This window comes from Hyperolius riggenbachi, chromosome 4, assembly GCF_040937935.1.
Source record: "Hyperolius riggenbachi isolate aHypRig1 chromosome 4, aHypRig1.pri, whole genome shotgun sequence".
Classification (NCBI taxonomy): domain Eukaryota; kingdom Metazoa; phylum Chordata; class Amphibia; order Anura; family Hyperoliidae; genus Hyperolius; species Hyperolius riggenbachi.
Window position 1 is genome coordinate 124,043,119 of NC_090649.1, and position 15,199 is coordinate 124,058,317.

At 46.3% G+C, this 15,199-nt stretch overlaps 1 protein-coding gene across 1 annotated transcript; it reads left to right on the plus strand.

The window, feature by feature from the left end:
- Positions 1 to 5,386: 5,386 nt before the first annotated feature.
- On the plus strand, positions 5,387 to 15,166 carry LOC137570499 (retinol-binding protein 2-like). Its single transcript, XM_068279171.1, has 4 exons — positions 5,387 to 5,542; positions 13,274 to 13,452; positions 13,534 to 13,635; positions 15,079 to 15,166. Exons 1-4 carry the CDS (start codon positions 5,470 to 5,472, stop codon positions 15,130 to 15,132), a joined length of 408 nt encoding a protein of 135 aa, XP_068135272.1. The 5' UTR covers positions 5,387 to 5,469; the 3' UTR covers positions 15,133 to 15,166.
- The last annotated feature ends 33 nt before the right edge of the window (positions 15,167 to 15,199 follow it).

Consider the following 15,199-nt stretch of genomic DNA (forward strand, 5'->3'; position numbering starts at 1 on the left):
TTCACATATGAGTTGCAGACTCCATTACCTTTCTGGACATGACAATTAGAAAAGGTAAAGATGTGGCCCTAGAAACAGAGATCTTTTGCAAACCTAAAGTACCCATCCAACATCTTTGAGAGCTGGCATTCCAACGGGCCAGTTCCTCAGGGCACAAAGGAACTGCTCTATTGAGCAAGCCTTCAAAGAAGAAAGTATACACCTCATGCAAAGAAGAAGAAAGTACAGTATATTCCCATGCAAAGATGTCCCTGATTCAGTCCTTGAGAAAGCACACAGAAGGGCCAAACTCACGACACGAGCGGAAACCTTGTGTAATAAACCCAGGGCCATCTTTCCACAAAAGAGACCTCCCAGACTCAAAGGGACATACTCTAATCAATCTCACAACATTTTTTGGATAAGTGAACAACATTGGCCCATTTTACACCAAGACAAGGAATTGACTAAACATCTTCCCTTGAGACCAGCAGTCACACACAGAACTTGCAAGATATTAGAGATCTAGTGAACGGTTCGCCGGCGAACGGTTCCAGGCGAACTTTGGGGGTTCGCGTTCGCCTGGACCAAGCGAACTTTTGCGGAAGTTCGATTCGCCCCATAATGCACTATGAGGGTCAACTTTGACCCTCTGCATCACAGTCAGCAGGCACATTGTAGCCATTCAGGCTACACTAAGCCCTGGAGCCCCCCCCCCCCCTTATATAAGGCAGGTTTGCAGGCCATTACACCCACTCGTGTGCCTGCTAGAGACAGACTAGGGAGAGCTGCTGCAGACTTGTTCTCCTAGGGAAAGATTAATTAGGCTCTTGGCTTGCTCCTGGCTGATTGTTATTGCTAAAATAGCACCCCTCAATAGCTCTTTTGAGAGCTCTAATGTTTTCCTGATGTGTTTTTTTTGTGTGTGTTGCTCACTGAATTATACAGACCTATCTGTTGCAGCTGGACCTTGGTAATTGTTATTACTGTGCCAGCCAGGCCCTGCCTAACTATCTATACTGGGACACCTACCTATGCCTACCTAACTACTGGGGCACCTACTTACCTATACGGGGACACCTACCTACCTATACTAGGGGACCTACCTATGCCTACCTACCTATACTGGGTCTCCTACCTATGCCTAGCTAACTACTGGGTCTCCTACCTATGTCTAGCTAACTACTGAGGCACCTACCTACCTATACTGGGACTTCTACCTATGCCTACCTACCTATACTGGGACTTCTACCTATGCCTACCTACCTATACTGGGACTCCTACCTATGCCTAGCTAACTACTGGGTCTCCTACCTATGGCTAGCTTACTACTGAGGCACCTACCTATGCCTACCTACCTATACTGGGACTTCTACCTATGCCTACCTACCTATACTGGGACTCCTACCTATGCCTAGCTAACTACTAGGACACCTACCTATGCCTAGCTAACTACTGGGACACCTACCTATGCCTACCTACCTATACTGGGTCTCCTACCTATGCCTAGCTAACTACTGGGACACCTACCTATGCCTACCTACCTATACTGGGTCTCCTACCTATGCCTAGCTAATTACTGGGACACCTACCGATGCCTACCTACCTATACTGGGTCTCCTACCTATGCCTAGCTAACTACTGGGACACCTACCTATGCATACCTACCTATACTGAGTCTCCTATCTATGCCTAGCTAATTATTGGGACACCTACCTATGCCTACCTACCTATACTGGGTCTCCTACCTATGCCTAGCTAACTACTGGGACACCTACCTATGCCTACCTACCTATACTGGGACTCCTACCTATGCCTACCTACCTACACTGGGACTCCTACCTATGCCTAGCTAACTACTGGGACACCTACCTACATACAAGAAGATAATAAGGTTGTTGCTTCATTGTGGACAGACCAAATTTGATCAGCTGGACAGTCACTGTTGTTCTATCATTGAGCTATCACAGCCCGGCCACCATATGGGCTTGAAAACCGCCACTGCCTACACTCTCGCCACAGTGCGCACCAGTCCAGCATGGCCGTCACAATGCAAACAGCTATTTGCGGTGCGTTACACAGTGAGTTTGGTGTGTCAGTGTAAAGCAGAACTCTAATTACACTTCCTGATTGATGTATACACATGCAAGATGTTTGAAAGCACTTTAGGCCTGCAATTTAGCATTCAATGTGATTTCTGCCCTTAAAACGCTGCTTTGCGTCAAATCCAGATTTTTCCCCGGGACTTTGGGCGTGTATCCCACTCCGCTATGCCCCCCTCCAGGTGTTAGACCCCTTGAAACATCTTTTCCATCACTTTTGTGGCCAGCATAATTTTTTCTATTTTTCAAAGTTCGCATCCCCATTGAAGTCTATTGCGGTTCGCAAACTTTTCGGCGAACCGAACCTTCCGCGAAAGTTTGCACACCGAAAATCGGAGGTTCGCGACATCTCTACAAGATATACTGGTACACGGTACTTTCACCAAACAGGTACCACCCCAGTTGACCTGCTTGCCCCAAAAATCAACTGGCTCCTACAAATGTGGCCACTGTAAAGCATGCCTCTTCATGCAATGGATGTAATTTTGTCATCAGGTCCTTTTTAAACTGCAATACCCCAGGGGTGGTCTATGGTTGAAGATGTAAGTGCAACCTCATTTTGTCAGGAACTTACCTTTTAGATCTCGTGTCGCTGCAGGTCCCTCCGGGACTCGGCTGGGACCAGTGTCTGCCAGATCTCCCTACCCCGCTCTCTCTTCAAGGTTTGAGCCCAGCATGTCCAGCATCCCTGTGGCCAGAGATGCACGCACAAGACGCAGGGGCGGGTGTGCACAGCCAGGCGCCCATTCTATGTACTTAGGAGAAGACACTAGCTGGTTGCTGCAGCCAATCAAGGCTCAGCTGACCAGCACTATGGGAAAAGTTGTTGCTGGTTGCTGTAGCCAGGGCTCAGCTGATCAGCCACCTGGAAGCCACACCTCTCCCCAAGCAGTATTTAAGCCTTGCTCCTGCAGTATTTCCTTGCCCGTTATAGCATTAAGCTGCCTTGACTCTGCCATTTACGACTCTTGCCTGTGTTTTAAATTACATTTTGATCGCCACTTTGCCTGATAACTGGATTGCGTATTGCCTAGCCCTTTGGTACTGCGAACTCTGACTGTTTTGACCTTGCTTATTCTCTAGTGTGGTTTGGTGGTTTTTCTGCCTACATTCCCGTCAGCTCCAATACTTTGTGCACTTAAAGGATACCCGAAGTGACATGTGACTTGATGAGATAGACATGGGTATGTACAGTGCCCAGCACACTAATAACTATGTTGTGCTCCTTTTTTTCTTTCTCTGCCTGAAAGAGTTAAATATTAGGTATGTAAGTGGCTGACTCAGTCCTGACTCAGGCAGGAAGTGACTACAGTGTAACCCTCACTGATAACAAATTCCAACTATAAAACACTTTCCTAGCAGAAAATGGCTTCTGAGAGAAAGAAAGAGATAAAAATGGTCAATAGTTCATTGGAGCTGAACCATAGGTGGGAACTCTGCCAGGCCTCACACATTTATGCTGGGAAGACCATTTAAACAGAGGGTTTTGGAACATATTTGGGACATTGCGACCAAAATGAGATTCAAACTGTGCACCGTATTCATGTGTCGGTTGCCCGACACATGAATACATTGCACAGTTTGAATCCATTTGACATCATGCTTTGGGGCATACAACAGTGGCGACACCCCACTAAGGTCTAGGTGGGGGAATCAGCAAAGACCCCCACTTGTTATATAGAAGCTGACAGTCATTGTACACCTATACATCTATTGGGTGCTATTAGGTTTTGATGGATACTTATGTTTTTAATATTTACGAATACGTTATGACTTTTACTGACATGTGGTAGATATGAACCCCAACATTGTACAATTAGGTCCAGTTCTTATGGACCAAGTGTGACATCACTATACAGCAAAGCTGCTGGCAAATTAAATCTTTGTGGCCAGCACTGCAGCTACACTTCAGTCTCATAATTATAAGAGTCTGCTGAGCTGTAGTTCTGTATACAAAGACTACATTTGTCAGTAGCAGAGGAAGGAGCTAGATACCATACCTGCCTACCAGTTGGGCATGCCCACTCTGCTGCCAGGTCTGTGCTTGCTCGAGGGATATCTGAGTCAAGTGACTGACTTTTCCAAAGACAAATTCTAATTCAACATTGCTAACAATGAAAAATCGGGGGAGGGTGAACTAAAGCTTTATTGCATACTTGAGAGGCAGCTGGAAAGCTTTAATGGATCATTTGGTAACAATGAATAAGATAATTTCTGCGTAAGTATTAAGGGGCCCATACACCTAACGATTTTCCCGCCGATATACAGCCGAAACGGATCGAAATGATCACAGTGAAACGGCTGTGAAATCGCAGCGCATGCCGCTGACAGAACGATCAATTTCCGCCCGAAATCGATCGTTCCCGTCGATTCTCGTCGACCCATCCGTGCGGAAGATTTTTCTCGGTCGCCGGCGGGTCGGGAGTGCGTCGATAGCGGCGTTCGAATGCCCGACGACCGACGTAATACAGTGGGTATACATTACCTGTTCCGGCCGGCGCGAGTCCCCGCTGTCACTGCTGTCTTCTCCGCTCTGGTCTGGTCTCCGGCATGCTTCACTTCTTCCTGCCCGGCAGGAAGTTTAAATAGTAGAGGGCGCTCTACTGTTTAAACTTCCTGCTGGGCAGGAAGAAGTGAAGCATGCCGGAGACCAGACCAGAGCGGAGAAGACAGCAGAGACCTGGGCAGTCGCACCGGCGGAGCAGGTAATGTATGTGTGGGGAGCGGCGGCAGCAGCACCACCACCACCGCAGATTGTGAACGGTTTCGGGCTGAAATCGGTTCACAATCTGCTTGCAGTAAAGGTGGCCATACGATCCCTCTCTGATCAGATTCGATCAGAGAGGGATCTATCTGTTGGTCGAATCTGATGGCAAATCGACCAGTGTATGGCCACCTTTAGAGAGCACATAACTAGGTGCTAAATTATGCTTAATCTCATGGGCATGTCTATTAATTGTGTTTAGGGATATTACATAAAACAGGCATTAAATACACCAAAGAAGTTTTCAGAATGAACCCTTTTATATCCATTATTGAGCACAGGGAACAACTGGAAGGTCTCTTGCGAGTAACCATGCCTGTTCTGAAGGTCTCCCCCCATTATAATCACAGGTATTACAATTCTCTAATTGAGCAGAAGGACTATAAAAAGGTTAATATCTGGCTGGGCTTATCCATTTACAAGTTCAAAGTAAAGTTCCACACTTGCCCTATGGACCTATAACTATAAAGTCACTTGTCAGACAATCTGTGACTTTGGAACCCTTTTATCAGAATCCCGGGTATCCGTCTACCAGGGACCATATAAACTGCAGACAGAAATCATTTTCCTTGTAGTCCATCCACAGAGCTCCCAGGCAACACTCCATATCTGTCCTCTGTCACCATGCCTGCAGACTACAATGGCACCTGGGTCATGGAGAAGAATGACAACTTTGATGGATACATGAAGGCATTAGGTATGTTCATTTGAAACCTTATGGATTGTTGCAGTCTTCCAGTGAAACTACAATATTGGGATTCCTGACATAGTGTTTTAGTGGTTATTGCAGGTTAGAAACAGGGGCGGTTAATGTGAACGTTTTGGGACTATTATGGCCATGTTAGGCTCAGGTTATTTATTAGGCTAAAGGGTTGTTTAGCTGTCACATCCCTCCCAGTGCTGCCAAACAGCTGCTCCACTGCCTGGTAACTGGTAAGAAGCTTGTGTGTAAAGCCTGCTACACACTTTCAATTATGATTGGCCACTCAATAACCAATTTTACCACCTCTGTGTAGTATGACGGTCAACAGATACTGAATACTATGAGCAGATTGAGTAGGTAAGCTCTCATACTACATGGAGGTCGTAACATTGGTCAGTGATTGGCCAATCAAAAATGAAAGTGTGTACCAAGCTTAAAGTGTACCTGAGATGGATGATGAACCACTTAAAGAGGAACTCCAGTGAAAATAATGTAATAAAAAAAGTGCTTCATTTTTACCATAATTATGTATAAATGATTTCGTCAGTGTTTGCTCATTGTAAAATCTTTCCTCTCCCCGATTTAAATTGTGACATTTATCACATGGTGACATTTTTACTGTGGGCAGGTTATGTAGCTGCTGCTAGCTGTTTTGGCAGTTGGAGACAGCTGTAAACAGCTATTTCGTACAATGTAACAAGGTTCACAGACAGGAAACTGCCAACCGTACCTCGGTCCTCAGAGCTTCTTGTGGGAGGGCTTTCACCACAATATCAGCCATACAGCGCCCCCTGATGGTCTGTTTGTGAAAAGCAATAGATTTCTCATGTAAAAGGGGGTATCAGCTACTGATTGGGGTAAAGTTCAATTCTTGGTTGGAGTTTCTCTTTAAGGACCAGCCTATTTTCCTATGATCTGTGCTGCGTGGGCTCTCCAGCCCACAGCACATATCAGATTTCAGCCAGGGTGACCAGACTTCCCCCCTTTTTTCCCCACTAGGGGGATGTCCTGCTGGGGGGTCTAATCGCCGCTGGCTATTTTGGCCTAGCGGGGGGGCTCCTCAAAGCCCCCCTCCGCAGGGATTTCCGCCCTCCCTCTCCTTCCCTCCCTCTCCCTCTTGTTGTGGGCGGCACAGGACAGTGATCCGTCCTGCGCCACCTAGGATAGGCTTCAGCCTATCAGATGCCGGTGGTCCCCGGCCAATCGGAGGCCAGGGATCGCCGATCTGCTTTACGGCGCTGCTGCGCAGCAGCGCCGTATGATGTAAACAGCGGGGATTTCTTCCCCACGTGTTTACATTTCACCTGCGTGCCGCGATCGGAGGCTCGCAGGCTGTTCACGGAGACACTCTCCGTGAACTGACATGGAAAGGAGCGGCCGTTTCCATGGTAACACCACTTCGACCTGCCGACGCCTATCACCGTTAGGCGGTCGTTAAGTGGTTAAAAAGAAATATACATACTTGGGTCTTTCTCCAGCACCTCAAGGCTTATCACTCCCACGCCGTCCTCCTCCGCCTCCTCGTTGGTCCGCAACTGGCCCTGGTAAGTCGTCCAGTTGGTGCAGGCACAGTCCGGCCACACGCACTCCTCCGTCTCGCTCCCGTTGCCAAGAACATTCTGCAACTGCACAGTAGTACTGCGCAGGCGCAGAAAGCTCCTGGCGATGGAAGGGCAGAAGAATCGCGCATAGCCACGCATGCGCAGTTGGCCCCGCACCGGAGGACTTTCCGGGGCCAATTGCAAAATAACTTGTAGGCGGAGGAGGATGGCGTGGGAGCATTAAGTCTGGAGGGGGCTAGAGGAAGCCCCAGGTATGTATATTTTCTTTTTAATCCCCATCTCAGGTTCTGAACCACTTCAGGATCACAGGTTTTTTTCCCTTAAAGGGACACTTAAAGTGGACCCAAATTAAAAATACAAGATTTCAGAAATAAAATCTATTTTCTAAATTATAATAAATAGCAGCCTTTTTTCAACTGCATGATGACAAACATAAAATATTTTACATTTATTGGAGGAACCCCTCCCTTCCTTTCATATTGCCGGGACAAAATCCGGCAAAGTGGTGGAGTAGGTGGTGTCTAGCAAAGGAGGAATTGCTAATGGCTGCCACCTGTATAACCCTAGTTATTAAAAGAGAAGGGTGGAAAGCATGCACTGAAATGCTCATAGGCTTGAAGGAGTGTTTATTTATCTTTGTATGTGTCAGAGCAGTGCATCTAAATATTTTAAAATAAAAAAATGTTTGGTTTGAGTTCGCTTTAAGTCTGTGGAAAAAAAATGAGTTTTACTCACCTGGGGCTTCCAGCAGCCCCCTGCAGCTGTATTGTTCCCACGCCGACTTCATCAGATGCTCCTGGCCCCGCCGGCAGCCACTTCCGGTTTCGGTGACAGGAGCCGACAGGTGGTTGGGCGCTATTGTGATTGGGAACACGAAGAATCACTTGCGTTCCCTGCCTGTCGGCTCCTGTCGCCGAAACCGGAAGTGGCTGCCAGCGGGGCCAGGAGCATCTGATGGAGTCGGCGTGGGCACAATACAGCTGCAGGGGGCTGCTGGAAGCCCCAGGTGAGTAAAACTCATTTTTTTCCACAGACTTAAGTGTCCCTTTAAAAACCAAAACAACTTTCACATTTCAGCGATTCTCCCATTCATTCAGCGATAACTTTATTGTTACTTATCACACTGAAATGATCCATATATTGTTTTTTTTCGCCACAAATTAGGCTTTATTTGGGTGGTAGTTTTTGCTATGAATTATTTTATATGCATTGTAAATGGAATAAAAAGGAAAAAAAAGAAAAAAAATGATTATTTCTCAGTTTTAAGCATTTATAGTTTTAAAATAAAATGTGCTTCGATACATAAAACCCACACGTTTTATTTGCCCATTTGTCCCAGTTATTACAACGTTTAAATCGTGTCCCTAGTACAATGTATGGTGATAATATTTTGTCTGGAAATAAAGGAGCATTTTTCCATTTAGGGATTTTTTTATACTATTTCACTTATTACAAGGCTTTTTTTCTGCAAAATTAACAGTGATATACTCTCATGACATCCATATTAGAAAAGTCCCAAAGGTAACTATTTATGTAAAAAAATTAAATGATGTAATTTTTTTTAACAAGTGTTTTATTTCTGTAACTGTGGGGCAGGGTTGGATGGGGTTAAAACTAATAAAATAAAAAAAAATAATAATAAACTTTCTATGTAAAATAGTATACTGGTATAATTAGGTGTATTTTACTTTTTGACCACAAGATCGTGCTACTGAGACTATGTGTTTCTATTAATAGAACACGGAAGAACACAGAAGTGTCCTTCTGAGAGTTTGCATGACGTTTTCCAGCTCTCCGAAGACATGGGAACTAGATATGGGAAGTCCGGATCTTTTCAAAGATTCGGAGGATTCAAATTGGATCATTGAAAAGATGCGGATCTTTGAACCACAATCTTTGAATCATTTTACTAGGGAAGCAGACTGGGGGTGAAATGACTATCAGGACAGGACTTTCCTTGCACTGTACATTCTGTTCAAGCCTGGCTGCTAGTATAGCAAGCTATGTGTCAACTTCACTGATATATTTTAGTTTTAGTTCTGTTTTAAGACATGATATGTGGACTTGTGCAGGATGTGGACTCGTGCGGTGCACAGTGAGGGGTGCAGCAGAGTGAGGAGTGCTGGGTGCACAGTCAGGGGTGCAGCAGAGTGAGGGGTGTTGGGGTGCACAGTGAGGGGTGCAGCAGAGTAAGGTGCACAGTCAGGGGTGCATCAGAGTGAGAGGTGTTGGGGTGCACAGTTAGGGGTGCAGCAGAGTAAGAGGTTTTGGGGTGCACAGTGAGGGGTGCAGCAGAGTGAGGTGCACAGTCAGGGGTGCAGCAGAGTGAAGGGTGTTGGGGTGCACAGTGAGAGGTGCATCAGAGTGAGGAGTGCTGGGTGCACAGTCAGGGGTGCAGCAGAGTGAGGGGTGTTGGGGTGCACAGTGAGGGGTGCAGCAGAGTGAGGTGCACAGTCAGGGGTGCAGCAGAGTGAGGGGTGTTGGGGTGCACAGTGAGGGGTGCATCAGAGTGAGAGGCGTTGCGGTGCACAGTGAGGGGTGAATCAGAGTGAGAGGTGTTGCGGTGCACAGTGAGGGGTGCACAGTCAGGGGTGCAGCAGAGTGAGAGGTGTTGGGGTGCACAGTGAGGGGTGAATCAGAGTGAGAGGTGTTGGGGTGCATAGTGAGGGGTGCAGCAGAGTGAGAGGTGTTGGGGTGCATAGTGAGGGGTGCAGCAGAGTGAGAGGTGTTGGGGTGCACAGTGAGGGGTGAATCAGAGTGAGAGGTGTTGGGGTGCATAGTGAGGGGTGCAGCAGAGTGAGAGGTGTTGGGGTGCACATTGAGGGTGCTAATGGGGAAGGGAGAGATGCAGCAGGAAGATTGTGCTTGTGCACATACTGAGGATCTGGACAAAGGGTAGAAAGACAGCTTGCGCTGACAGTGAGGAGACAAGACAAATAACATTTATATTGCGCTTTTCTCCTGGCGGACTCAAAGCGCCGGAGCTGCAGCCACTAGGACGTGCTCTATAGGCAGTAGCAGTGTTAGGGAGACTTACATAAGGTCTCCTACCGAATAGGTGCTAGCTTACTGAACAGGCAGAGCCGAGATTGTGCTTGTGCACATATTGAGGACCTGCGGGAAGGGCAGGGAGACAGCGTGGACTGACAGTGAGAACAACGCAGTATATGATGCATTCTACCTCTGATTTCGCCCCCCACAGTTCCTGCCCTGGTGCAGAGAGGATGGTCACCTTTAGCTTTCTGTAGAAGCTTTCCAGAGGCGCCAATAGAATAAAAGTCACTTAAACGAGCTTAAAACCGATGGGGCAGTGGTGGGCCTATCCCATCCATGCGGACAAAGCAAACAAAGGAAGGACTGTGGCATCAACAGTCAAACAACAATTTATTTATACTCCACAGTAAAAATAGGCAACGCGTTTCACGGGCTCAATCCCGCTTCATCAGGCCAATGAAAAAGGAGCATACAGCTTAACAGCATCAAAACCACACTGAGCGCCTCTGAGGCGCTCAGTGTGGTTTTGATGCTGTTAAGCTGTATGCTCCTTTTTCATTGGCCTGATGAAGCGGGATTGAGCCCGTGAAACGCGTTGCCTATTTTTACTGTGGAGTATAAATAAATTGTTGTTTGACTGTTGATGCCACAGTCCTTCCTTTGTTTGCTTTGTCCGCATGGATGGGATAGGCCCACCACTGCCCCATCGGTTTTAAGCTCGTTTAAGTGACTTTTATTCTATTGGCGCCTCTGGAAAGCTTCTACATATTGCTAAGTCCACCCTTGGTGGAGGGTTGTACCCATCTTCTTCCCATCTACAGAGAGCGACTTTTAATCCTGAGTGGGGTCAGGTTAATCTCCCCACCTGCCTTCACAGTGGTTGCCTAATGGTAACCCTGGTTTGTGAGTATTAAATTGTTATATTACTCATTATTAATTATCATCTATACAATATCACACTATTGGGCTCTTGGTGTCCCCCCTCCCTTTACCTTTAGCTTTCTGCATTCACACACTCCCGCCTCACAAGTCTCGCTCTAGAGATAGTACATTTCCAGACAGTCTCTGTATTGTCTCCCCCTTGCCTCCCACTGTGCTGACAAACACTGTACAGGAGGCAGGGGAGGGGTTCACTCGCACACTGAACACAGGCACTCAGGCAGAAGCTGCAGTTCCTGTTTCTTCCAGACATCCACTGTGAACCAAATCGTTCATTGTGATGATCCGGATGATTCGACTCACAAAAAAGATCCGGATCAAAGATCCGAATCGTTCATGATCCGGACAACACTAATGGGAATGATGATCGTGATTGAGAATCAAAAGATTCTCACATCCTGATCACAGATGGAGGGGGCTGCGATGGTGGATCGACGTAAAACAGCGCGGGGATCGTGAAGACGACGATAACATAGCAGTACGCATATCTACCCCCCTGATCCACATGTGAAGTTTAAAGGGGCATAGATATGTGTACCAGAAATCCTAAAGTGGTTAAAGAGAGTCTGAAGCCTAAAATAAAATACAGATATGTACCTAACGAGGGAGAAGGCTCTGGGTCCTAATGAGCCTTCCTGTTCTCCTCCCGATGTCTGTGTTCCCCTGCAGGCTCCCCCATTAGCAGTCCAGGGCTAATTTGGTTGTGGCTGCTATCTTCCAGGTTGGCGAGACTTCTGGAGCCTTTGGAAGCACTGGGGCTTCCGAAGACGGACCGCTCCGTACTGCGCATACGCCCTCTCTCCTGCGCGCACAGTACAGAGCCACCGGTCTTCAGAAGCCTGAGTGCTTCCCAAGATTGCCGAAGTCTCCCCTGGTGGGAGATACAAACGGAAGAGCCTGCTGGAAACCAAGGACATCAGGAGGAAGGGGAAGGCTCATTAGGACTCAGAGCCTCCCCTCTCCTTAGGTAAGTGTCTGTTATTTATTTTATGTTAGGCTTCAGATTCCTTTTAGTAGTGGCTGGATGGTGTAATGGTTAAGGACTCTGCCTCTGACACAGGAGACCAGGTTTCGAATCTCGGCTCTGCCTGTTCAGTAAGCAAACACCTATTCAGTAGGAGACCTTAGGCAAGTCTCCCTAACACTGCAACTGCCTATAGAGCGCGTCCTAGTGGCTGCAGCTCTGGCGCTTTAAGTCCGTCAGGAGAAAAGCGCGATATAAATGTTATTTGCCTTGTCTTTTAGGTAGGAATTTAGCTCAACATGACAGATTCTCTTTAATGAATGGATGGACCAATTGTGTTTTGTAGGGGACCTGGCTGGATCAACACTGCTGGGGGGCCCGAGACCGCTAAGTACAACTCTGGTTGGGAACTAGATCTTTATAAAGGATCTATAGTCAAAATTATATATTAACAAAAAAGCTTCTTAATAAAAAAATATATATATTGTTTTATAAATGTATTTAGTTAGTGTTTGGCCATTGTAAAATCTTTCCTCCCACTGATTTAATACTGGCAGGTGATTCCTGCGGAATGTTCAGTTACTGAGAGTACTAAAGCCAGTAGAAAAGAACGTCTCCCAGAATGCTCGGGGATACTCACTTCCGGTGGCCAATGCAATCTCATGCGTGGAAATGTATTGTAAAAAAATGTCCTCACGTGCGCGGCTTGTAAAACCTGCGGCGGGTTTTCACACTGACACGCCTCGCCATTGACTTACATAACTTCCGGTCCGCTGCATGTTGACGCAGAACCGCACAGTAACGGAGATCTGTCCGAGCACCAGGGATGTGGCAAAAACGTCACTTCAGTTGCATCGCAAGGTACCGCGTCAGTATGCAAATCCCCATAGACTATAAAATGCACTAAAGAGTTATTCTATACTACCGTTATCAGTCAGAATTTGCTCCTCAGCTGTACTGCACTCAAAGATGATAATCACAAAATGCTGCAAATGTCTGTGTTCAGCAGGGAACTGTTGCACATTATGAGGTTGAGTCACTAAAAGTCGATTCACTTGGGGTGTGCAAATTACATTGTTGAATACAATGTTCATATCATATATTTTTCAGATACAGTACTGAGCTATACATGGCCATACTGAAAAGTGTATCTATCTGATATGTGACAAACATAGGAAAACGTTTTATGGCAAATGCTGTATATGCAAAGATAAAGTGGGCAACACTGAAAGTTGTATTTGTAACCCGAGTTTTCTTCTTCCATAGACATTGACTTTGCTACCCGTAAGATTGCTGCCTATTTGACGCAAACCAAAGAATTGGAACAGAATGGAGATAACTTCAAGACTAAGACCCTGAGCACATTCCGGAACTACTTTGTTGACTTCACTGTTGGAGTGGAATTTGAGGAACAAACCAAGGGCTTGGACAACAGAACTGTGAAGGTTTGTGGGCTCTTCTGCAAATACTACTTCTGGCTCTAGCAACATGTCCTGTGTATAATGCCTGTTTTATATATTCCACAGACCTTAGTGTCCTGGGATGGTGACAAGCTTGTTTGCGTTCAAAAAGGGGAAAAACAAAATCGTGGCTGGAAGCACTGGATTGAGGGTGACCTATTGTACCTGGTAAAAAGATTTTTTTTGTAACTTCAACAATGCCGATTAATTGCTACACTACCATAGTTTTGATAAAGCAGAACTATAAGGGCCCGTTTCCACTACTGAGGAAATCGGGCCAAATCTGCAGAGTTTCCCCGAAGGCAAATCGAGTGGGGAAACTCTGTCATAGGGGATAATGCTGCCACCGTCCGACTCGCTTGTCACAGCGATTCGGCCGACATTGCAGCATTTTTCAGTGAGAGTGGCAGCGAATCCTATAGCCATGCATGGCCTCCAGAATTCGGCTGCATACTCACTCAACAGGGAAGTGCGAGACGCGCGGCGGCTACTGGAAATGGGCCCTAAGCTAATATATTATGGATGTGGGTGTTGATTTGCTAAGGGTTAAAACACAAGTAATTAAAGAGGATCAGTAATGAAAAAAATGCCCCTGGGGGTACTTACCTCGGGAGGGGGAAGCCTATGGATCCTAATTAGGCTTCCCCTGCCCTCCTCACCCTTCGGGATGCAGCTCTGGCAGCCACAAAACATGGGCAATGTAAATATTTACCTACCGCGATCCAACGCCGGCACAGTAGGGTCTTTCCAATCGGGTTCAGGCAGAAATAGCTGAGCCAGGTCTGCTCTACTGCACGGGCGACTCGCGCCATCCTCCGCCACCAGGCCGCTTCAGCAATGAGACCAGCAAGGCTCACAGGCATAGCCACATTGCACCTGCACAGTAGCAAAGACCCACTCCGGCTACGGCTGAAAAAGCCAAGCTCGATCTGGTAGCTGTTACTGTGAATGCGTGAGTCATTGACAAACCCTTGTCAATGGTCTTTCGGGGGACACAGCACCAGAATGGCCTGATGCAGGACTGGGGGAAAGCCTCTGGGTTATGCAGAGGCTTCCCTCTATTAAGGTGAGCACCCCTTTGGGGCATTTTCTTTCTTACAGGTGCACTTGCTGGAGAAAATAAAGTCCAATGTCGTTTTATATCTTTTTTAACTGCTGATAGAAAGAAAAGTCCAGCATTAAAGACTGTGCAACTACTTACCAGACATGCTTGTGTCTAGGTCTATTAAAAAGCAATAGGTGCATTTTGAATGGCTTTTGTAGGCTCCACCTACTTTTCTGAATATTAATCCCAGTCACCCAGTGACCAATTGTACAAAGTTTGAGAACCCTGCCATTAATAGTGTAAGAATGGATGCAGTTTACATTTCAGTGAAATTTGTATTTGTCTATGCCCACTTTTTGGTTATGGGGATAAAAAGTATCCTATATGTTATTCCAGGTAATGTACTATATGTGTGCCATTGTTGCGTGATTGAGCAACAAACATCCCAACTATCGCATTTATAATATTTGTGAGATTATAGTACTGAGATTATAGTATATTTTTCTGTGGTGGTGGTGAGAGCTCAAATAATCCCATCTGATGTGTATATTACTATGTTATTTCAGGAATTAACTTGTGAAGATCAAGTCTGCCTCCAGACTTACAAGAAGAAGAAATGAAGACTTCTACATTTTTGATAGTTTTGAAAAAGTGGACACATCAATGATACATTTCTATGCATATTTC

Bases quoted from the DNA above. Each gene is read 5' to 3' on its own strand.
- LOC137570499 (XM_068279171.1), top strand. From the start codon at position 5,470: ATGCCTGCAGACTACAATGGCACCTGGGTCATGGAGAAGAATGACAAC. The intron at 5,543-13,273 runs GTATGTTCATTT...CTTCTTCCATAG, and splicing joins TGGATACATGAAGGCATTAG to ACATTGACTTTGCTACCCGT. The intron at 13,636-15,078 runs GTAAAAAGATTT...ATGTTATTTCAG, and splicing joins AGGGTGACCTATTGTACCTG to GAATTAACTTGTGAAGATCA.